This window comes from Wyeomyia smithii, chromosome 2 (assembly GCF_029784165.1).
Source record: "Wyeomyia smithii strain HCP4-BCI-WySm-NY-G18 chromosome 2, ASM2978416v1, whole genome shotgun sequence".
Lineage (NCBI taxonomy): Eukaryota > Metazoa > Arthropoda > Insecta > Diptera > Culicidae > Wyeomyia > Wyeomyia smithii.
The window spans coordinates 100,294,255-100,319,817 of NC_073695.1; the positions used below are offsets into that span (position 1 = coordinate 100,294,255).

General features: G+C 41.2%; 1 protein-coding gene across 1 annotated transcript in view; it reads left to right on the plus strand.

Moving 5' to 3' along the window:
* LOC129723839 (protein still life, isoform SIF type 1) overlaps nt 1-25,563 on the plus strand; it is a 431,180-nt gene that overhangs the window by 120,564 nt on the left and 285,053 nt on the right. Inside the window, exons 10-13 of the mRNA XM_055678300.1 lie at nt 9,019-9,384; nt 9,448-9,664; nt 9,729-9,954; nt 10,019-10,235. Of these exons, the coding sequence (XP_055534275.1) occupies nt 9,019-9,384; nt 9,448-9,664; nt 9,729-9,954; nt 10,019-10,235 (1,026 nt within the window). The remainder of the gene's footprint in view (nt 1-9,018; nt 9,385-9,447; nt 9,665-9,728; nt 9,955-10,018; nt 10,236-25,563) is intronic.

Consider the following 25,563-nt stretch of genomic DNA (forward strand, 5'->3'; position numbering starts at 1 on the left):
ATCGCACTTTGATGCCGTGGTATTCGAAGAGGCAATGAGAAGGGAGCGCGAGGGGGGCAGTTGGCTCCGCCCGACTGCTGACCAACTAGTTGCTATGCTATCGCGGGCGTGCGACGCCACCATGCCTAGGACTCGCCAACCTAGGAATGGAAAGCCACCGGTTTACTGGTGGACGGACGCGATAGCCGACCTTCGCAGTGCGTGCCTCCGTGCAAGACGGAGGATGCAGCGTGCGCGAAACGAAGAAGAGAGGACAGAGCGCCGCGCAGCATTCAGTTCGGCAAGATCGATGCTAAAGAGTGCGATAAAGGCCAGCTGGAGCGTATCATCGAGGGACTCTTTCCACGCCACGAGCCAAGTCCTTGGCCTCCGGCGGTCGAGTCTCACGTCCGACGTTCCAGTATCTCAGACATAGACCAGAGATGGTCGGCCAACCTGCCGAGCATCCAATCCGTGAGCGACGACAGCCGTGTCGAGGCAGGAGAGGAGGCAAGGGTTACGAATGAGGAACTCATCGTGATCGCCAAATCCCTAAAGGTGAGCAAGGCACCGGGACCGGATGGTATCCCTAACCTGGCGATCAGGCTGGCGATAAAAACGGCCCCTGGGCTGTTCAGGGCAGTCATGCAGAGGTGCCTGGATGACTGTCTCTTTCCGGACAGGTGGAAGCGGCAGAGACTGGTCTTATTGCCGAAGGCTGGGAAACCGCCAGGGGACCCATCGGCATATAGGCCTATCTGCCTGCTGGACACCGCGGGCAAGGTGCTTGAGAGGATCATCCTCAACAGACTGGTGAGGTACACGGAGGGTGTACATGGTCTGGCAAGTAACCAGTTCGGCTTCCGGAAGGGCAGGTTCACGCTGGACGCAATCTCTTCCGTCATCAAGACGGCGGAGGTAGCAATCCAGCGCAAGAGAAGGGGAATACGCTACTGCGCAATCGTCACGCTCGACGTGAAGAATGCGTTCAATAGTGCCAGTTGGGACTCCATAGCACTCGCGCTCAGGAGCATCCATGTACCGGTGTCGCTGTACAAGATTCTGGAAAATTATTTCCAGAATCGAGTACTTGTTTACGACACAGAGGAGGGTCAGAAGTGCGTCCCAATTACCGCAGGAGTTCCGCAAGGTTCTATCCTGGGCCCGGTGTTGTGGAATGTCATGTATGACGGAGGGTTAAAACTCAAGTTCCCTGTAGGGGTTGTGATCGTCGGCTTTGCAGACGACATAACGCTGGAGGTTTACGGCGAGTCTATCGAGGAGGTCGAGTTGACGGCCGCGCACTGTATACGCAAGGTCGAGGACTGGATGCGCTCCAGGAAACTGGAGCTCGCGCATCATAAGACGGAGGTCACGGTTGTGAACAACCGTAAATCGGAGCAACAGGTGGTGGTCAGAGTCGGAGACTGCACCATCACCTCGAAGCGATCCCTGAAGCTCTTGGGGGTTATGGTGGACGACAAGCTCACGTTCGGGAGTCACGTCGACTATGCCTGTAAGAGGGCCTCATCGGCTATTGCAGCACTATCTCGTATGATGTCCAATAGCTCAGCGGTTTATGGCAGCAAGCGAAGACTTCTTGCCAGCGTGGTTTCGTCCATACTTAGGTATGGTGGGCCAGTGTGGTCCAGAGCGCTAGGTACTAACAGTTACCGTGGTAAACTGGAAAGTACCTACAGGCTCATGAGCCTGAGAGTTGCTAGTGCGTATCGTACGGTGTCATACGATGCAATCTGTGTCTTGTCCGGCATGATGCCTATCAGCATCGCCATCAAGGAGGACAGAGAGTGTTTCGACCAACGTAACACAAGGGGCATACGAGGTACCAGAAGGTCATTCTCGATGCTCCGCTGGCAGCGGGAATGGTCCAACTCCACAAAGGGCAGATGGACGCACCGACTCATACCGGAGATATCCGGCTGGGTCGGGAGACGACATGGTGAAGTGAACTTCCACCTGACACAAATCCTGTCAGGCCATGGTTGTTTCAGGCAATATCTGCACAGGTTCGGACACGCGGTGTCCCCCATGTGTCCCGAGTGCGTGGAGGAGGAGGAGACTGCTGAGCATGTCTTCTTCGTATGCCCCCGTTTCGTAAGAGCGAGGTGCAACATGATGGCTGTGAGCGGGCCTGGCACTACTCCGGACAATCTAGTCCGGAGGATGTGCGACGACCCGGACATCTGGAACGCGGTCTGTGCGGCCGCCTCTCAGATTGTTCTGGAGCTGCAACGTGTGTGGCGGGTCAACCACCAACACGCCAGTGGTAGCTAATTACCAGTCTCCAGGTAGTTAGCTAGGAGGTTATAAGAGTAAAGAGGGTGCATCACGCACAAAAGCCACTCCCCGACGTAATACTTAACCGTCGTTCCGGGAAGACCAGGGCTGGAGACTGGAGGGGTTTTAGTGGGTCGGGACAGGGATCAGTAGGTACCTGGGTGAGTGTAACTACCCCAGCATCTCTCCCCTAGTCTCATCCCCACACTCTGAGTTCTCTTCTCAGGTGTCTGTTTGCAGATTTCCCCGCCACCTTAAAAAAAAAAAAAAGACGTGCGAAATGGGTACTACAGATAGCCATTCCCCTGACCGCGGCGAAGTTCACTAACCTCAAGCCGTTGTCGTTGGTGGTAGAGTGAAGGCTTTTCCTACCAATAACCGGACGAAAGAACTCCTCTCGTCCGACTTGTGCGTTCGTATCTCCGATGACGATCTTTATATCGTGTTGTGGGCACTCTCCATACGTTTTCTCAACGAGCTCATAGAACTTCTCCTTTACGTTATCGCACAGTGGTCGAAAAAGGCAATTTGACGAACTTAATTCTTTGGTGCTTAAACGGTTGATGTTAGCCAAAGGCATGTTGCAGAGAATAGTTCACAAAAATATATCGGAAATGTTGATAAGAAAATTTTTTGGTCATGGCCAACTATCATAAAAATAAAAAATCTAACTTTTGATACAGCGAAGATACATGAATAGTTTCTTTAGCAATTTCTATGACAACAATTTATTAAAATAGAAAGCATTTTCGCTGTCAACCCCTTCAAATTTAGTTTTTCTAGCGTCACTTTTAAATATTGTTTTTCAAGTACAATATGTTCTAGACAAATATGACCAACATATAAACACAACCAACATAAAAACACAACATAAAACAACAACCTTTCGAAGACAGCGTGTTGCTACAATCGTTCTATACTAAGTTAGGGGTTTTCTGTACAAAAATGCACCAACTACCTGATTAATGAACGATGATTTGTGAATTAAATAGATAACTCGCAATACTTTCAAAACTAATGAGAACATTTCTTAGGTATATTTAGTTGTTGATAGGTGCATCCATCAGTCATTCGACGTGAGTAAAATGAACACATAATAGCAATGTTTATTGTTAATTATGTATTTCATCTTCATCTGTCTCGTTTTCAGTCTCTGTGAAAATTAATATGAGCTTAGCATCTTTTAAAAATTCTCGATGCTTCTTTTGCGGTTTGACCCGCAAGTTGGTGAAAACTGGATCTTAAGGAACCAATAGACGACGTATAAGATCACCGTTAGAAACAGTTCGTGAAATTTTTCGCGTGTGATCTAGCCTAAACCTTTTTATCACTTTGTTCAGTGATTCTAGCCTATTGAAATATTGAAATGGTTAATAATGTCCGCACCGTGAAATAGTATTTTATGGCAAGTAAAACCAAGCATATATGGACACCAACAAACGAGCAGTTTCCAAACAATAGTGTTTGAATTTTGATACGGTAATTTCCCGGCCGGATGAAATGACCTGTAGTATTTTCACGCAACGTTGAATTGCATGCAGAACGTTTGTTGGTTTCCATATTCATTGAGCAGACAATGTGCGCAGTAGGGAAAGCGAAAAATAAGCGAACTGGAAATATGATACACATTTGGAAAAATATACCGCATCCCGACGGGACTTGAACCCGCAAGCTCCCTGTCTCTGGCACGGTGTTTTGACCAATTAAACTACGGGGGACGGTAGTACTGTTCCACAATATATATGCGTATCAGGCCATCATGGATGCACCCATCAACAACTAAATATACCTAAGAAGTGTTCTCACTAATTTTGAAAGTTTTGCTAGATAATGTTTCATGAATTCACAAATCATCGTTCATTAATCAGGTAGTTGGTGCATTTTTGTATAGAAAACCCCAGAAACGTACATACCTAAAACATGACTCTATCAAAGTTTAACTAGCTTATACTACAAGGTCTAAGCTTTAAAAAAAGTATTTGATAATGTGCACCGGTTTGCCTCTTTCTCCCCTATATGCATTCAAATATGGAAAATAATTTAATGAAAAAACACTGTAACTTAGTACAGAACGATTGTAGCAACATGCTGTCTACGAAAGAAACCAATTTTTTTTTTTTTTTTGTTAGGGAATTAGGATTACGTTGTCCATTGATGTGAACTTTTGTAATATATCTCAGTCAATTGCTATACGTGTCCCTTTGCAAAATACAATGACCACTATTGTTGTGAGTGATCAGGTACCTGCACCGGCACGCTCCCAGTCAGGTAAAATATGGTTTATGAAGCCAATCACCATTCCAGGATTCAAAGACCAAATCTCTTTGGGCTGTAAGAAGCCACTGCCAAGAAGCCTTGATCTGCGTTTAAATAATGTACCACAACTGCAAAGCAGATGTTCCGATGTCTCGCGTTCCGTATTACAAGAGTGTTTTTATGTTGATCATATTTGTCTAGAACATTATGTACTTGAAAAAACAATATTTAAAAAGTTACGCTAGGAAAACTAAATTTGAGGGAGTTGATAGCGAATAAGCTTTGTATTTCAATAAATTGACGTCATGGAAATTTAACATCTTCTGCAAGGTTTTCTATTTTGAGAAGTTCTATAACTTTACTAAAGAAACTATTCATGTATCTTCGCTGTATCAAAAGTTAGATTTTTTATTTTTATGATAGTAGGCCATGATCAAAAAATTTTCTTATCAACATTGCCGTTATATTTTTGTGAAAAATTCTTTTGAACATTGTCTTTGGCTAACATCAACCGTTTAAGCACAAATGAATTAAGTTCGTCTAATTGCCTTTGCCGACCACTGTGCATCGGTTTTATCTATTATCGGTGCGTACACGTTAATAAAGCTGTATTTGAAGAATCTACCCTTGACCCTCAATGCGCATAGACGGTTATTAATAAGCCTCCACCTAATGACACGCTTCATTTGGTTCCCAAGTAGCACGAACCCGATGCCTCGTTCCGCTCTGTAACCGCCACTGTAGTAGATGTGGCACTTAAAAGAAGTGCCCACGGCCGGATAAACCGCCCGGGATTCACGTTCTCTGGTTTTAGACCAACGCACCCCTTGTATGGCTGCTACCTTCACTTTTGCCTTCCGTAGCTCTCTTGCCAATACGCCCATGCGTGCCGGTTCGAGCAGAATCCTAACATTTCAAGTGCCAAGTTTCCTATCGTTGTCCTTTTTCGTTTGCCTAGGTCTATGCCGATTGTTCTGATTCGTATCATTCTCTGGATTGTTCGTAGTATGTTTATTTTCAGCATGCTGCCTTACTAGGGCTACGATGCCTAGTCTCGCGACGGGGCCAGCGTCTTGGGTGTAGCTGGCGAGACACCGCATTTCATAATTCAGCCGTCCGCGCCGGATCAGTCGCTGTTTGAGTCACTCCGAACCTGAGGAACAGACGCTCAGGCAAGCTGTCAGTGTCCTGTACTTGTCCTGTCAATTTGGTGCGGCGACGAATGCAACTCGATCGGAGTGTCCTCCGAAGACCAAAGTATACGCGATTTCCTATCATGATGCGCCGATGAATTTTTCAGCTGGTGTCATTGTGGGTGGTTACCAGTAAACCCAGGTACACGAACTTGTCAACCACCTCGATTTCATCACCACCAATTTAAACCCGAGGTGGAAGCTTAGCACAATCTCCTCTTGAACTCCTTCTTTCATGTACTTTGTCTTCAGTCTGATGTACTTGTGCGGTTCTATTTATTCAACACAGACTCCGCGGCCAGCTGTTATTGTACAGGACAAGTGCTACGATCATACTGACACTAACAGTCTACTTCCGAGCCGGGACTCGAACATACGAAAAGTGACTTGTTAAAACAGCAGTGCCTTAAGACCAACTGGGAGGTTACCAGTGTCGATTCCCGCTCTTCTGAACACACATACAGACCAATATTAAACAGTAGCAACGAGTGACTATTACCTTGCCGCAAATCTCCTCGAGTTTCGATAGGGCTCGAAGGGCTTCGAAAATGGTGACAATCGACGGCAAAGTATTTGGGAGAGTAATTTGTAGGCTGTGTTCTGCAGAGTGATTACCCGGTAATTGCAGCACCCTTGTCACCCTTTCCGTAGCCGGAGCACACCATGACTTCCATCCACCTCCGGTACTCGTTCTTCCTCCCAAATCTTGGCAACGACCCAGTGCACAGTTCTAGTCAGTGTTTCTCCACCGCTGGTCCATTCCACTAGGTTTGTTGTTTTCCGACCGGTCGATCTCCTTCTCCTCAAGGAAATCAGGGCTGGAATCCTGTTGTCTTCTGCTGGTGCACCAAGATCCATTACCATGCAATCGTCTCACTCTACTGCATCGCCATTCAGAAGTTCATCATAGTTCATCAACATCAGCATGCTGCAGCAGTGTTGCTTGAAAAATTCATTGCAGAGCCGTTCGTCAGAAATTCAATCTGTTTGGGTGAATAACTTTTTTTACAAACATCGTAGCGCCTTATGGTCTTCAGAAGAGTTTTTCTACAATTTTCTACGAATGTCATGTATCGATATATTTCTAGGATCCAACTGGACATCTCTGGAGAATAAGTTTTGAAAAAATGGCTTTTCCCATATAAAATCGTATGGAAACTCGATCGATCTGAAAATTTACACAGTTGTTATAGAACCCATAAGAAACAAGAAAAAAGCATGGGAGCTAACATTCATTTTTGTCCCACCCTAATGTGCATAAGCGTGAATACAATTTATCTAAACAATATAAAATCCAACCGTTGGATGAAGCAATATTGATAATTTTACCCGGAATAAGTAAAATTGACAGATAGACAAATCTAGAATTTAAAATTATTTCGCAATATTCATGGTTTTTGTAAACCATTTTTGACTTGTAACATGCGAGGAATTGTAAATATTTGGCAGTGTTTCAAATCTGTGAAATACAGATAAATCTGTATATATGGCATCCATATTTTTGGTTTTGTTCAGTAAAGTTCCTACTGCGCTACGACGTTGAAATTGCACGGATATAACTGTCGTTTTGCGGAAAGGAAAACGATTTCATTTCACTGCCCGAGTTTTCAATCGTAGGCCTTATGGAATAATTAATTAATGATTGTTCCTTATGATCAGGGTTGCCAATGTTCCAGTTTAAACTGGTTTCCTCCAGTTTTTTTCAAGTGATCCAGTCAAACAGTTTATTCCCAAAATCTTCCAGTTTTTTCAGATATTTGCCAGTTTTATCCAGTTTTTTATTCACTCAAGCTCCGATTGGTTTTCGGAAATATTTTTAAAACGGAAATTTTGTAGATTGATAAATTATTATGACAATTCTTAACAAAGGGTGGCGAAAAAATTTTCAAAATAAAATTCCCTGATTTTCCCTGAAATTTAACATAAATTTCCCTGATATTTTTCAGCATTCGGCACAAAAAAGTACAACGTAGATCAACGCAAATCCGAAATCACAGTGAATAAAGTATGATCGGATATGAAACCCAACACTAGTTGTCCCGAATAAATCTTTTGTCTCCTTTATATCTCCTCTATAACTTAATTTTGAGATAGATTGATTGCGTAATTTTAAATTTTGTTGCTGTTAAAGGAAATTTTTCAGTCCATAATTTTAACAAAATGTAACAAAACAAGACAGTTCTGATTAAAATGAGTAATTTTTTGCGAAGAGTTATCTCTTATGATCCAAAACTGACACTGACTGGGTTCAATCCCCGTAACAGGAAAGCTCCTTCACAATCTTTTTTCCTTTTTTCTAAATTTATTTGGGATCTAGTTTTTTCCAGTTTTTTCTTCAGCCTTATTCCAGTTAAATCGAAAATTTTATTGGCAACACTGCTTATGATACTATTCATCTCCGAACAGTTCTACATGTTTTTCTTCTATAAAATATCTATCTACGATCGATTTAGTATTAACAGATCAAACTCATATTTGTGATGAATTCTGTGATAAATTAAAAGGGTCTTCTCATCAACTATAGTGGTTTTCCATGATTTTTAAGGTGAAAAGAGCGACACAGAGAAATAATCATTTGCTTGTTTTCAAATGTACGTTTAGACATGAGAAAAGGGATTTTTTGATTAAAAAAACGGCGGTGGATTTTTATACTTCGAAAAAGAACTAAGAATATCCGCCTTCCATTAAAGCCACTGATGAGGACTCAACAACACTTTACTAATACTTTACTAATGAGATAGCTTTGCAAAATGAAGTGAATGTTGAATGCTCTTTCATAGCGTTGAAATGCGCATTTTGTGATGCTAGTATTCATTCTATCCCAAAGGCATTTAAACTTGAATCACTAATAATTGACGCAGTGGCGTAGCGTGACCGGGTGACACCCGGGGCGGGAAATTTGGGTGTCACCCCTTCTCCCCCTGGGTGTCACCCCCACCAGGTTGCAGTGAAATCATTTTCGTTCGTTTTCAATTGCACTTAATCTACCCATTTTTTAAAAAATGGTTGGGATTATACACACTCTTTCTTACGCGGGTTTTTTTTTTTTTGATACGTATTTTCACGGGATTTTTTTGCAATAGCGCGGATTTTATTTACCCGATTTGAAAGATAAGTAAATCTACTCTAATCTTTTTTTTTGAGGGCGATACGTATGAAAATTTTCCTCACGGGTGTCACCCCCTAGCGGGGGTTTGGTTCCCTACGAATACGACAATGTGAATCACTAAGAACTTAAATATTGTTTACTCAATCCTCCAAGCCCTTCTTACTATTCGTATTTTTCTTCCAGATACCGGAATTCGGCAAACCAAATCACAAGAAACCAGCACGATGACCAATGTCGGCACGGTCACGTCTTCATCGGTAACGCAGAACCACGTCGGTTCGCAGATCGGGCAGGACGACACCAACTCAAACATGGGTACTCTCCAGCGCTCCGGCGAAGAAACATCGAAGTCCGAAGGCACCCAAGCCGGTGGCACGCTGCAGCAAACGGAACGCTCTACTAAAACCACTTCAACCGGAACCGGAACACGAACGAAAGACTTCGGCGATGATATGTCACGCGAGCAGCACGATATGCATCACAACATCCTCAACAATAATCAGGCTGCTAGAAGGAACAAATCCAAAAGCACCGAAGATATGAATGCCGGTATGTGTATTGATAATTTTTATTAAAACCAACACTTACTTTATAATAACTCTCTATTTCTAGACACATCCACGATGAAACGTATGTTGAAACCAATGCCAAGCGCGGAAAGCCCGGTCACATCACCGGAAATGGGACGTCGACGTTACAATTACTATAATTCTGCAACAAACACGCCACACATGCATCAGCACACTATTCACAATGCACATATGTTAAACAATAACGGCACTATCTCACGTAACGCCAGCAGTCAAAATTCCCGCTTTTCCGGATCAAGGTACGCCAAATCCCGATCCCGAGAGATTTGATTGCATCCGACTTATAATAACATTTCGTTCTAGATCTTCGCATGAAATTGGACGAGGACATCAGCACGGTTCTCGTGGACTTTATCTGGAGCTGGAGCGAGAGCGTGGCTGCGTCGAGGGATCACCACCCTCGGACAATGTCATGTTCGACAATCAATGCTACGCTACAACTCCCAGCTCGAGTAACGGAAATTCCGATCAAGATCAGCCACCCTACGGCCGTCAAGGCAATAGTGTACGGCATGCACACCACCATCAGGTATGCCTTTGCAGGTTTCACATCGATTACTTCCCTACTCTAACTGAGCATCCATTGACCGTAGAATCCACCAAATGTTACACCGACACCGGGATCGCCAACGTCACGCCTACTGTTGGAGTACGAAATGCATCTCCGCAATACATTGGCCAAGGGAATGGATGCTGAGTCGTACAGTTTGCATACCTTCGAGGCGCTCTTATCGCAGAGCATGGAGAATTTAGAACTGGCTGAAAGCCTACCGGGTTCCACCCAGCGGAGTCCTTATCCTATTCGAAGAAGTGAGTACATTTCAATTAGATATTTTCATCTCGCGCATTTGAATAAATAAATAACATAACATAACAGCAGGTTAAAAATCGTGCAGAATTATTAGAGTTGCTCAATAGTCAGAACTCTAATGAGATAAACTTTGCCAAATAACGACTCGATCAGGCTTGACAATTTGATCAAATCTAAACACATGCTTCAGGATTGGTAATCGTATCTACCTAATGGGTTTCTCGTGAGGAGATTTTTTTTTTCACTATTTTAAATGTATTTTAAAAAAGGCCTGATGTTTAACCAAAAAAATCAACCCGAAACTTTTGGTTGTTTAGAAAAACTTAACTCTAGGGAAACATTTCAAAAGGTTCAATCTACTTTCGACGATTTTATTGATTGACTTTACAGTTTTTAAATAGTTCAGCAGTAGCAATCTTTCCTAACGAGATTTTTGTTCAAACCGCTAGATTAGACTTTCCGCTACTAAATTGTGCAAAGAATATAACATAAAACGTGTTTGAGAAGACATGACGGACGAAAACAAAACGATCGATAAAAAAATCGATCAAAGAAGATTGGACCTTTTAAAATGTTACCCTAGGAATCATTAATTTTGTTTTCTTTGTTGTTTGTTGTTCAGAATATAGCTCCATTTTATCTCCAAGTGGTCCCACATGTTGTTCTTTCTTCCACGATTGAATTCAAAAAATTCATCCTTAATTGAATTCGTATTAATGGAATCTACAGGTTAATTCATAAATATATTATTTATGCACCAGCACTCTATTTTCGCCATTTTATTTGCAACGAAATCGTTAGTAAGATTTATATTACAACTGTGATGGAATAGTTGAGATCCTCTTCACGGATCAAATAATATATGTAGTGAATCGATCACACATAGTGATTTTGATTTACTTCACTTCATTTATAACTTTTTGCGTATCACCTGTATCAGTTTTGAACCATCTAATATCTGTGTTTATAGTCACTCAATTACGACAGATAGAGAACTCTTGTTGAGATCAATTTTAATAATGTTAAAAAACATTTCTTATGAAAAGGCTTTTAAAGAGATATTTTATATGGATTGGTATTTCATATGGATTTTTTTAGCATTATTAAAATTCATCTCAATAAGAGTTCTCTATCTATCGCAATTGAGTGACAAGTTTATTTGTTTATTAGTTTATTCGACAAGCTTATTGATGCCAAGTTTTTTCGTCCCAAAGGCTCAAGGGGATCTTGACTCCTTAATAACACTGTCAGTACAGGTTTTGCCTTAGAGCTCAGTCGGGAAAAAATATAAAGATTATAAGGTTTCAACCATTTCTGGGAATTTTGGTGTCCCTAACAATGATAGAAGTGCGTCAAAAGGCTGCAGAGTACGCCCTTCTGCGCTTTTGCGAGCGGTCTTCCGGCAGTTAACCAGAACATTCGCCATGGCGGAGGAAAACATGCATGAAGGCATGTTTTTGAGCTCTTTCTTAGTTTGATTGATCAATTCCTCCTCAGTTTTCGCGGCAGAACTGTTGAAGTAGTTCTTACGCTTCAGCTGGGGGACGTTGGGCGCTTTGAGTCTCCGCCTTTATGATATTTCTTGATTAACGACGCAACTTCCGGCAGGCACTTCGCACCGCTTTGACATCCCATTCTTGCTGATTATATGCCTTTCCCTTCACCTCGGAGCTCACTTCCTTCGTGGGAGAAGTAAAATACGAAGTGCCCTGCCAATCGTTGCCATCCGGGATGAGATAAGTCTCATCGTCATCATCACCGCCACGTCGCAATTCGCTGGTAAAAAAGATTTGACCATCTTATTCAGCCGCTACCGCAACCTCTGCTTCATAGCCTGCCGCCCCGAGATCAGTGATTGGGAATTCCGCTTCCTGAAATATATGTCCAAATTGGCCAAATAATTTTTCAATGTTTGGCCAAGCACACGCAGCAATATAGCCACTTTTCTCGCGGTTTTCCTCTTCAACATCCGTTGGAGCTTTTTGTCGCTCAGGGTTGCCCGCTGTCCGGAACCGGGCTTCTTTTTCGATACTCTGATTGGTGTCCAGCAGTGCCAAGATGTTGCAGATGCCGTAACAGGCATATCCGGTGTCTACAAACTGCCGCACGATGTCCGTTTGGTACCCTGCTTTGAACGCGCACACTTCTGGACGGAGTACCTTAACTATTTTCGCCATCACGGTTAGAGATAGAGCTATCAATTTTTCCTGCTGACTCATGCGTAACAATTGATGCTGCATGATTAGATTCGTCAGGGTGTGTGAAGGTAAACCCATGAAAAATCGGCAACTTTTGTCCATTTTAATGCAAAAGTAAGAATTTCAAAAACTTTTCAGTAAAATTTATAGCAAACAATCTCATTTGAGAAATCACAACTTCAGGACTTTGGTCGTGAAACCAAAATCTTGATCAAAACTTTTGGAAAGTTGTTGAAGATTCCAAAAGAACATTCAAAGCCAACTCCAGTAATTGAAGATGGTGATAAATTTCTTGGAACCAATAAATAAAATGCTCATAGGCTTGAGAGTGTTCCTAATTCTAATTTAAATTCTTATTTAAATTCTGTTCCTAATTCTAATTTAAATTCTGTGAGTCCAGATGTAGTCACTCATCAATATAATCAAATCTCTATTCAGAAATTGCTGCCTAAAAAAGTAACTGAAACCATTTATAGTTTTGTTTATAGTCTGCAAATGCATGAAGAATCATACAATACATTGAATATATTTAGACTTAAAGTGCAAATCGTTAGAAGTGATTGATTTCATCGAAATTAGAGCATCTGCGCCCTTGAATAAAACTTGCTTGTAACACATTGTTTTTAGATTTTTTACGTCTTATCTCGCCCCATCACATTATTTTGAATTAAAATTGTCAACATCTTCGTTTTTCGCCGCCAGGATTGCGAGTTCACTCAATCATGTTTAAAATAATTTTGGACGATATTCGAAAACAGATTTGTAATGAGTTAAATATTGCGGGACAGAAATGTATCAAACTAATCACTAACAATTGTTTCTAGCAAATTCCTGTAGTCTGATGCTGAAACCGCAAATCAAATAGCTCGAAAAATCACACATCCTTGACATTTTAGTTATTTATTTATTTTTATTTTTTCCAAGGGGAATGCCATCTAGAAGGACTGTTTGAAAGAAATTTTTCTGGTTATTTCTCAATGTTCATTAAAAACAAACGATGTTGTCGTTAATAAGTATAAATTTAAAGAAGCCACGTCCGCAAGGTTGACATAGAACTACATAAGCCTGTTTGTTACATTAAATGCATTGTTGCATTTGAAGGTGATAGCAAATTATAAGATCGAAACAAACTTCTTCTCTTCAATTTTTTAAATTATATACTCTAACATTACGTACTGAAGTAAGTAAGTAATGTTATAGTGGTGGCTCGTACCGTATCAAAAATTTTCCTCCATTCTACTCGGTCCTGGACTGCTCTTCGCCAACTCCCTAGACGTCTCGATACTCGCAGATCTGCTTCAACCTGGTCAAGCCATCTAGCACGGCCCCTCTATTCCTGGTGCCGGTGGGATTCTTGAAGTCCGGCATCCTCGCGACATGCCCGGCCTATCGTAGCCCCCCGACCTTCGTCAGTTACACAATAGGAATCTCTCCAAGTAGTACCTGCTCGCTCGTAGCTCGTAGTTCATACGCCTACGCCACTCTCCGCTTTCAGTTTGTACTCCACCAAATATAGTCCGCAATACTTTTCGTTCAATTACGGCCACTGCGCGTATGTCGTCCGTGAGCAGCGTCACGGTTTTGAGTCCATAGTTCTCGGGTACGGGTTTTGTACATCGTCAGTTTCGTGCGGCGGCGTATGCTCCTGGATCGAAGCGTCGAAGGGCAAAGTAAGCTCGATTTCTAGCTTGAATACGTCGTTGGACCTCCTTACTTGTGTTATTGTAGGCGGTTACAAGAGATCCCAAGTATACGAACTCCTCTACCACTTCAAGTTCGTCGCCATCCATGATCACCGTCCGTGGGAGGCGAATGTTGGTTTCCTTCAAGCCTTTTCCTTTTATATACTTGGCTTTCGACGCATTTATTTCTAGTCCAAATCTTCTAGCTTCGACTTTTAGTTTCGGCGTAGATTGCCTCCGCCGTCGCTGAGTTTCTCGTAATAATGCCCAGGTCGTCTGCGAAGCCTATGAGTTGACTACCTTTGCTGAAAACCGTGCCTCTTGTTTCGATGCCCGCTTGTCGAATTACACCCACAAGGGCAATGTTGAATAACGTGCAGGATAATCCATCTCCTTGTCTCAACCCTCTGCGCGCTTCGAAGAGATTCGAGAGCGTCCCCGACACGCACACGTAACACATCACTCAGTCCAAGGTAGCTTTGATAAGTCGTGTCATTTTATCCGGTAAGCCGTTGTCGTGCATTATATGCCATAGTTGTTCCCGATCGACTGTATTATACGCTGCCTTGAAGTCCAGAAAAACATGATGTGTGGGCATATTGTACTTCCGGCATTTCTGAAGGAAAGTGAAAATTTGATCCGTAGTAGCGAGTGCTTGTCTAAAGCGCGCTTGGTACTACCCTACAAATTCTTTCGCTAAAGGTGATAGACGGCTAAGTAGAATATGGGAGAGAGCTTTGTAGGCAGCGTTGATAAGCGCTATGCCGCGCTAGTTACTGCATTGTAGCCGATCACCCTCTTTATAGATGGGGCATACAATTCCTTCCATCCATTCCTCCGGTAGTCTTTCTCCCTCCCAAATCCTAGAGGTTACCCACTGTAGTGCCGTTGCTTGTGCCTCTTTTCCATGTTTATATAGCTCTGCCGGTAGCCTGTCCTTGCCGGCGACTCTGTTATTCTTGAGTAACCCAATTTCCCGTTTAATCTCCAGGATATCGGGAGGGACACTACGTCGTTTGTAGGCACTCCAAGTATAACTGCCAGATGTCAACCACCTTGCGCTCGCTTGTGATCAGGTCTTCCTCCGCGTCCCTACACATATCTAGACTCGCTGTGTAGCCTCTACGAGATTGGTTTACCTTCTCAAAAAACTTGCGCGTATCGTTACCCCGAAACACTTGCTCCAACTCTTTAGATCTCTGTCCTCCTGCTGGCGCTTCTTTCTCCTCAGAATCGTGATCAACTCATCTCGAGCTCGTCGGTATTTGACCGCGTTCTCTCTTGTGGCGATGCTTAGATATATGTATAGTAGGGTGGGGAATCGTTGTATGGAAAAAACGAAATTTGATAGCAGAAAGCCAGAACCAAGTTTTTTTTGTGTTCTATTTGGGGTCCCAAACAATCCTGAATTTATTACAAGGCGTTTGGTTTTGTCTCCGCTTGGCGCATTGCATTTTAAATATATATGTAGATTTGTATGGAAAAACCAACTTTTTTGCATTTTTCATTCTAAAGAGCTCAAAATGGCTCAAACCATAGGTTGCATAACTTCAAACGGTAGATTTTTGATGCCTAACAACTTGGCCGAAGACTCTAAAGAGCTAGACTGAGCCAAAAAAATACTGGAGCTGTTCAAAGTTAAGTATGTCGAAATTTATGTTGCAAATCATTTTTTCTGCCAACACTGCCAGTGTACCGGCGTCAGTCAGATTTCCATAAGAAGTGACCTCTGAAACACGAATATAGAATAGAAAATTGACCTGAATTTGTTTACTTGATCCAGCTGAGTGTATAAACTCGTTACGACAGGTTACTTCTGACAGGAATCCTACTGACGACGGAACAATGGTAATGTTGGCAGAAAAGAAGATTTTCTGCATTTAAATCGACATACTCAACTTTGAACAGCTAAAGCTCTTCTTAGGGACATCCTAGCTCTTTAGTGTCTTCTACAAAGTTGTTAGCCGTCTAAAATACTGTACTTTAACATAATGTAGTGCATTATTAGAGCATTATTGAGCTCTCTAGAAAGGTAAATGCGAAAAAGTGGGTTTTCCTATATAAATTTTCATACAAATTTGAAATGCAATGCGCCAAGCGGAGACAAGACCAATCGACTTCAGGTAAGTTAAGGATTGTTTAGGATCCCAAAAGGAACCAAAAAAACTTGGTTCTGGAAAATCGACTTTTTTTCCCCACCCTTATGTATAGTTTTTCCAAGCTTTTTTCTTCCTCTCCATCGCTTACTGATATTCTCCGTCAAACCAGTTGTTTTGTTGGTTCGACGTTACCAAACCTAGTGCCGCGGTTGCGACCTCTCCGATGGCCGAGCGTAACTTCCCCCATTTGTTGTCGAGAGTCGAAGCGCATAATTCTTCCGTCGAAAGTAGTGTCCATCGAGTAGGCGCGCGTAGTTCTTGGTAGCCCGCGGGGTGATCGACTGCCGGATGTTTGACCGAGGAGGACGGTTCTGACGTTTGTGAAATACCGTAGAAAGTTTTGAGCGCACATGTACTGCTACTAGGTGGTGATCTGAGTCGATATCCGCACCCCGGAGGGAGCGTATGCTTGTAATGTTTCAGAAAAATCGGCCGTCAATGAGAAAGTGGTCAATTTGGTTTGTTGTTCGGCGGTCCGGTGATGTCCAGGTGGCTTTGCGTGGAAAGAAGGTGCTTCTAATCACTAAGCCTCGGGAAACTGCGAAGTTGAGGCATCGTTGGCCTTTGTCGTTCGTGTCGGTGTGTAGACTGTGAGGGCCTATCACCGGTCTATACATCGCTTCCCTACCAATTTGGGCGTTCATATCCCCGATGACCCGTGCCGAGTTATATTTTCTTGAATGTTCGTAGTGTAATTGTTTAGGTAGGTTGCCTTACTAGGGCCACGCTACCGATTCTCGTGATGGGGCCTCCATCTTGGGTATAGCGTTCGAGACAGCACGTTTCTTTATTCAGCCGCCCACTCCGAGTCAGACACTGTTATGAGCCGCTCCTAACCTGAAAAACAGACGCTCAGAAAGGCTGAGCTTTCCTCCGAGGAGGTCAGCCCACCTCCCCCTTCTCTTCCCTGTTGCTATGATCTTCGCTTGGTTACTCGTATTCCAAGTAACACACGTTGTTATAGAACAGTTGGGATAACACCTCTAATACAACCTTCAGTTATAGATTTTAGTTGACATAACCTTTTCCGTGACATCTCTATCACCAGAAAAGCGCAAACATTGAAGGCTACTATAACAAGTACTGGTGCTATATGAAATATTATATAACTTCAAGAAAGCAAGCCAACTTGTTAGACTGAAGTTGCAAAATACATCTCGAGTACCAATACGGCAAGAAAACGTTCAGAACAGGTTATTTTCAAGTTGTAATTGCTAACTAATCAAAACATCGTAGACGCAAGCATAAAACTTCATAATAAAAAGATTGCAGAACGGCGCCGTTTAATATTAGGAACAATAAAAAAATAGTGATTATGGCGTTTCGAATATTAATCGAAAAGTGAGAAATAATATTAGATCAACCTTTCGATGCTTGTAACACAAAGTTCTACGTGCGCGTCAAATTTCATCGTGGAACATTGTGTTTTACTTCTGAAAAAATCATGCGCCATTCATTGGATACCGTTTTCTATTTGTCAATATGTGGGAAACAGATTATGCATTACAGAACGTTCGCTGATTTATTTCGTTGCGAATTGTCAATTTACCCCACCACCGCATAGGCTTAGTTCCTAAACAACTATCTGGCATCTCTTTCTTACATGCGTAGTAAATAGCAATGTCGTTTCATTTTCTTGAGTAGATCTGCACTGACCCAGTGCAATAAAGAAATTCGTGCATTCGTGGGTCAGAATTCGTCATAACAAAGCGCATGCGCAAATGAGTTGCTATGTCAACATTTACCCAGCGCATGCGCAAATGTATTGTTACGCACAGTGTAACTAGATCGACAATCGTCAAGTCAGTGGCACTTTCAATTAATTATAAATTGATTATAAAAAGCAATGTACTACCTTTTAAGATGTATTGTTTCTGTAGCTTGAATATTAAAGCTGTTTTCGCATAGTTTCAACGTTATCTAGACTTGAAATATAACAAATGTAGAAAACATTGTTAGATATACGGTAACATAAAATGAAATGATATTGGTTGCACTGCAAGCGTTTTGTTTATCTTTCCATTGCACATTTTGACCCACCTCGGATAGTTTTATTGAAATCGATCCAATAATTTTAATAACAATTTGATCAAGTAATTTAGCATTGGCTGCAGAATACTAAGACCAACCATAAGGAAAGTACTTTGCAGGTACGTAGTATTGTTATTAGGAGTGTAATATTGAACTGGTGCGGCAGCCCCGGCTTGGCATTTCATACACAGTTTTTCTAATAGTGTAAACATCTCGAAGACAACTTGAAAACAAGTGCCATTCATGTAGTAGTGATTGTTCGCTTAACCCATGCTATTGATAAACACCTCCAAAACCAGGAAAACCCGAGATTGTTTTCGAAATGTGGTTGAATCACAGATGAAAAACAACTTCTCCCAAATGATGTATTTTATAGTGATGGGAAACTTATCGATACTTATCGATAATATCGATAAATGCTGGTCATCGATATTATCGCTAATTTTTTGACGTTAACGATAATTATCGATATTCAAGGGTGAGCACAAGTCAGTGCGGTAGGTTACTGGAGGAGACCCAGAAGAAGGAGACCTCACCTACCCTACCCCAGGAGTTGCTTTTGCCGCTAGGTATTTGTTGAGTGCTGCTATTCGACAAGATTTAGCATTGTTGGGGTGGTGTAAAGGTTCGCCCCGGGTGTCACTGAGTTTCTGAGAAATAATGGTAACTAAAAAGGTATTTATAGTTTTTAGTTTCCTAAGAACAGATGAATTCGACTACTTACTACTGGAGTACTTTGAAAAAATATCCAAACTTTTTGCACCATCTCATAAAAAGCAATGAAACGAAATTGTAATAAAATGCATTTTCTTTGGCTTGCCAACTCTTATAATGTGATGGACATGCATAGCGGCAGTCTATTGATAATTCTCTGGTAATTGTTTAGTTTAACTTGGAACTGTTCAAGTTTGAAGTATCTGTTACCCAACAAACAATTTTTAGTTTCACTAAAAATTCAAATCAACGAAATTGTTGCGCCAAAAAAGTATCCTGATTTATACAGGGGGTAGACAAAATAATTGAGATGAATAAAATTCTCTCGAATTTTAAATCGCCAGAACTTTACGAAAAATTAATCAATTTTGATAACCGGTTTCATTTCACTGGCAAACAGTATTATATTAGTATTACTTGAGAACTTGGTGTGACCAACCTACACCGAAAATGTTTCGGATTTCAAGAGTGTGTCAAAGTGTACATTTTTGCAACGCATAGAATGTTTTGGGCAACTAAATTGTCTATCTAAAATCCTTCATTTAAAAAAATATGAGATCACCGATATTTTCTAAAATCATTTTTTGTTTTTAAAATTGTATTTTTTCCAGAGTAGGATCTTTAACTAATTTTTTTTATATTTTTGAAGGAAAATTCGAGTGATTTTTACTCAGATATATTGATTCATAAGAAAAAGGTTCAAATACAGTTTGGTTTTCTTACGCGGGGGATACATCCCTCGTGAAAAAACCATGTTAATTCAGAAATCCGCTTGATAAACCGCTTTAACTAAAAAATTCGCGTAAGAAACCACAATAATTTGAAAATCTGCATAGATAACCTTTTAGAGAAAATCCGCGTGAAAAAAATCTGACCTTTTTAAATGTTAATCTAGATAAATTTTCAAACGCAAGTTTGCAAAGTTGCTTGGTTTAATAAGACCTTCACACCCACAATCTTCGATTGAATTCTGATAGAGTGCTGCAAGCTCAAAGAAAATCAGTACCCAACAGGGTTTTCCCCAAAATCAACACCCATACTTAATAAATTCATACCTCGATGATTCCTTGGCGAATTTTCAAGCTTTGGCTTCCAATGAACTCGAAATAAATTCTGATTTATTGACAACATATAAACCTCAGTGAAACAGAATGTCAGAAAAAGTTCTACGCGTTGCAAAAATGTACACTTTGGCACACACTCCGGAAATCCGAAACATTTCCAGTGACCCTTGGTCAAGTCCAGTTCTCAAGTAATACTGGGAAACTAGGAGAGTTTTCCAGTAAAATGAAACCTGTTTTGTCAGAATTGATTCATTTTTTGTGAAGTTTTGGCCATTTAAAAATTGACAGAATTTTGCCTGCATCAATTATTTCCCTTATTATACAACCTTCAAAATGAACTTCGGCTTGAAACTACTCCGTAGAAAGCACTCCTGGCGTAAAACCCGAAGACTTTCCAAAACAAACTGTTTAACTCGTCCGGTTGTTTGAATTTTCATTTGCAGTATTGTAAGATTTGTCATTCAAGGCCTTAACACAATGGATGCGTTGCGGCTGCGTTTGCGGCAGTTTGACAGTTAGCCCATACATTTACTGTCACATTGACGTCAACGCAACGCAAACGTATCCATTCTGTTTGGGCCATCACTGTTTCTGTTTTTAACAAATTTCTATAGCAAAATTGCATTTGTCGAATAACGTTTGTGGTAAAAAATTGACAAAAATTGCCGATTTTTCATGGGTTTTCCTTTGATTGCACTGACGAAACTACTTATGCCTCATAAATTATAGTAACCCATGAGTTAGCAAAAAAAAATTGACAGCTCTATCAGTCAAACTCTAACTGTGATGGCGAAAAAAGTGAAGTGTGCGCGTTCGAAGAATGGTACCCCGCCGCGTCAAAAACGGACATCGTGCGGCACTTTGTGGACGCCGGGTATGCCGGTTCTGGCATCTACAACATTTTGACACTTATGGACAACGATCAGAGCATCGAAAGAAAGCCCGGTTTCGGGCGGCCAACGACCCTGAGCGACAAGAAGCTTCAAAGGATGCTGAAGAGGAAGACCGAGGGAAAGGTGGCCAAATCGCTGCGTGCACTTGGCCGAGAGGTTAGTGCATGCTCTAAAACAGTGAAAAAGCATCTGAAGAACATGGACATACATGCAGGAAGCGGCAGTCCCGTGCACTGGTCTTGGAGCGGCAGGCAATGACGCAGCGACAGCGGTTGAATAAGATGGTCAAGTCGATTTTCCCGGCGAATCGCGACGCGGCAGTGGAATTGGACGACTAGCCCTATCTCACCCTGGATGGCAACGACTAGCAAGGTTCTTCGTATTTTACCTCCCCCACGAAGGAAGTGAGCACCGAGGTAAAGTTGATTTCACAGACCAAGTTCCCCAAGAAGGAGCGGCTGTGTCTGACAATCAGCGAAAAAGGGATGTCAAAGTTGCTCTTTTTTCGCTCCGGGATGGCCGTGAACGGGGAAATTTATATTACGAAGTGCCTGACAGAAGTTTTGCGTTCATCAAAAAATACCATCCGCCATGGCGAATGTTCCGGTTAACTGCCGGAAGGCTGCACGCAAGGACGTAATACTTTTTTGTGAGGAAGCTAACATGATAACCTTCCATGGGAAATTTATCCAACTCAATTATCTGTCATAGTTTTTTTTTTCATCACCATCTGAAATAGTTTTTTTTCATCACCATCTAGAAAAAAACTTTTTAACGCAAACTGTCAAATTATCGATACTTATCGATAAAAGCCCCGGAATTATCGATTGTTATCGATGTCCGTTTTGAGCGATATTTCCCATCACTAGTATTTTAAGTTGTTTTCTGTGCAGTCTTAATAACATCATAAACACAAGTTACAGACGAGCAGCGGCAGTTTATATTCAATAATCTATTTAATACAATTAAGCTATAAAAGAACATCTCGAGAATAAGAATATAACAACACAGGTTCTCAATTGCGCTTATAGTACTCTTATATGACTGCTGTCATTGTGAATTCTTTTCTATCATGTTTTGTGTGTTACTTGGGTAGGATCGTAACGCTAGCCCCGCAATTGTCCTGTACACTTAACAGTTGGCTGCGAAGTCTGTGTATAATAAACAGAAGGTCGAGTTCCGATACGGAATGTAGCACCAAGGCTTTGCTTTGCTTTAGTACGGGTTGTACTGCAGGTACGCTCTGCCCAGCCGTTTACCAGCCCATACTCTGACATTACGATAAACTATTTTGTATCAAAATGTTTATGTCAATAACTTAAATCTAAACCTGAACAAAACGCTTGCCAATATCACTTCAATTCTTGTTATCGTATATCTAACATCGTTTGCTAGTTTTGTTAGATTTAATGACCAGATAACGTTGAAATAACGCGAAAACAACTCATATTGAAAGATTGAATATCATTTTTATCATCAATCTATAATCAATTAAAATTGCCACTGATAAAAACGATTGTCGATCTAGATGCACTGCGCACATTTGCGCATGCGCTGTTCAACAGTTGTCATAGCAAGAGTTTTGCGCATTGCTACTACTCGCGATGCATTTTGCCACTTCATTCTATCAAGTTGGATTGCTATCAGGAAGTTATGTAATACTCTATATATAGGGATACCATCCGTCCTGATTTAGCAGGACATGTCCTGATTTTGAAGTCCTATTTGGGCGTCCTGATTTATTTTTGATATTTTTTTTTTTTTTTATTCTCGCTTATTTTCCGTCGGTCTAGTTCCGCCACTGTTGTGGCCAATCACCGACGCCCAGGGAGGCGACTCCACACCCAGGACCCTAACTCACGACCCGTTTATTAACGGACCGGCGCCAACGGCTTTACTTCCTCATGCGATGGAAGGCGTGATCCCAGAGATTTTTCGCCTCAAAAAATCTCCCGGTGTCGGCTAGGATTGAATCTAGACCAGTTGGGTTGGTTGTGAGTGGATCACGCCACCTCACAACCATCGACACCTATGTCGGCGGTGGGATTCGAACCCAGGCGTCGAGCGTGGTTGGCGGAGACGTAACCAACCGTAAAGCCGTTGGCGCTGGTCCGTTAATAAACGGGTCGTGAGTTAGGGACCTGGTTGTGGAGTCGCCTCCCTGGGCGTCGGTAATTGGCCACAACAGTGGCGGAAATAGACCGACGGAAAATAAGCGAGAATAAAAATAAAAAAAAAACTAATGCGTAATAATTCAAAGTGGTTCGATGAAGGTGGATCGTCAGAGATACACTCAGATTTTTTACTAGGTATTTTTCTACACGGATTTTCGAATTAACGGTTCTTTCACGCGGATTTTTAAATCGAAGGATTTTCAAATTACGCATTTTTATACGCGGATTTCTTTATTAACGCGTTTTTCCACGAGGTAAGCATCCCCGCGTAAAAAACTGAGTAAATTACGTGTCATATTTGCTCATACTCCGGAGTATAGAATGACTTAGTCAAATTTGTGCCCAGAAAAGGTGTCCTGATTTCTAACTTCGACCAGATGGTATCCCTATCTATATAGTACCGGTACATGTTCCAGTAGCCTTCAATTTTTGCGCTTTTCTGGTGATAAAGATGTCATGGAGTAGGCGACGTCGACTATTCTATAAAAACGTGTGTTACTTTGGTACCATTGTCACAATGTCTTGAACAAATGATGCAATACTTCGACAACAAACTAAACGACGTAACACTTTGAATAAAATTATAAATAAAATCATCGTTGGGATGATACCACGATACCAGTTCTTTATGTTAGTAATACCAGCACCATCTGCTGCCGTGTTTGCGCTGCGTTGTTTATTTCGACATCAGCGCTAGCGTACGTGCATATGTCAAATTGAAAACCACAAAATATGTATGAGATTGCGTGACAGCGCCCCAGATAATTTTAAACCGTTTTTCAACCTTCATCATAGTCAACACGTTTTAGTTTATCCAAGAGAGCGGTATAACTGTGTACTGCACTCAAAATAATTTTCACGTTATGATTACCGGAAAAGTTATGTGAATATTTTCCACAGTCATTTTCACGTAGATTTTACGTGATTGTCATTTGAGTTCATCATGATCTAGTGAGATGATTTATCCTGTGAATATTATTCAGTAGACATATGCGTTTCATGTGATTTTCACGTAGAATTTAACTACCGGTAAAGTGAAAAGTATTTGATTAACGGATAGCTACTACGTTTTATAAAACGTATAAATTTCGGTTGTGGTTTCCCAAATTCTTAAGAGAGAAATTAGATTTCAGAATTTTTTGAAATATGTTGCTAGATAAATCGCACGGGGATGCAAAATTTCCAATTCGAAAATGGGTTGAACGACATAAAAACTGGCAAATAATAAGACATTCATCGTCGATAATTATTGTTAGCTGCTACTGTTCATGTTCAGGTAACTCCTGGATCTGTGCAAAACTTGTAAGCTAAAGATTTCACGTCGAATTATGGTTTTTCTAAATCTCACTCATTGGCAAGCCATCGGTGAAATCAATTTTATGTTCAGAGACCGAATTACACAACAGCTTCGCCATTTTGATTCTTGTATATTTTCGCACGGAGAGTTCATTCTGTTTGACGTTGCCAAGTTCACGTAGATACTACGTAATAAAACATAGTATGCATGTGATTTTCACGTAGATGTTATGTTTGTCACATGTATCATGAAGACTGACAGAAAATGAATAAGTACAGGAAATTTTACGTAACAATAACGTGAAAAATATTTTGAGTGTGCAGTTCTAAGGAATATGGTCGCATATCGACCATTTTTGATTTGAATGAAACTTTGCACACATATTTGACTTAGCAAACTGAACATTTTTCACAGATGGAGAGAATTTTTAGATCCATGAGTTTTTCTATACAATCAACGGTTTCTGAGCTACAATGCAATTGAATAAAACCTATGCCAAAACGCACACGCCCTTTTAGAAAAAAAACTCATGGGTCTAAAAATTATCTCCATCTGTGAAAAATGCTCAGTTTGCTGAACCAAATTCATGTGCAAAGTTTTATTCAAATCTAAAATGGTCGATTAAATTTTGGCGTATTTTCAGGTCATTTTAAATTAATTTGGTCTGTTGGTTTTTGAAACACTATTAACAGTTTGTCGGAAGGCTTTAGTAACTTTTGAAAATCAATTACATTTTTGCCTTTCTCCTAGAAAGGTATAGAAATCACTGAAAAAACTAAAGGTATGAAAGTGCTCCAAAGGGCCGAATGTATGTATATCACTCGACTCAGTTCGACGAGCTGAGCATTTTCTGTATGTGTGTGTGTATGTATGTGTGTGTGTGTAACGCTCTCCCAATCTCACTCGATTTTCTCAGAGATGGCTGGACCGATTTCAATGAAATTAATTGCAAATGAAAGGTCTCTCACAACAAAGTTAATTTGATCAAAATTAATTTCATATGAACGGGCTACCTAAAAAACCCTTAACTTTTGAATTTCATTAAGATTGAACATGTGGTTCAAAAGTTATGGAAAGAAACGTGTTCTCGAGACTATTTAATCTCACTCATGTTT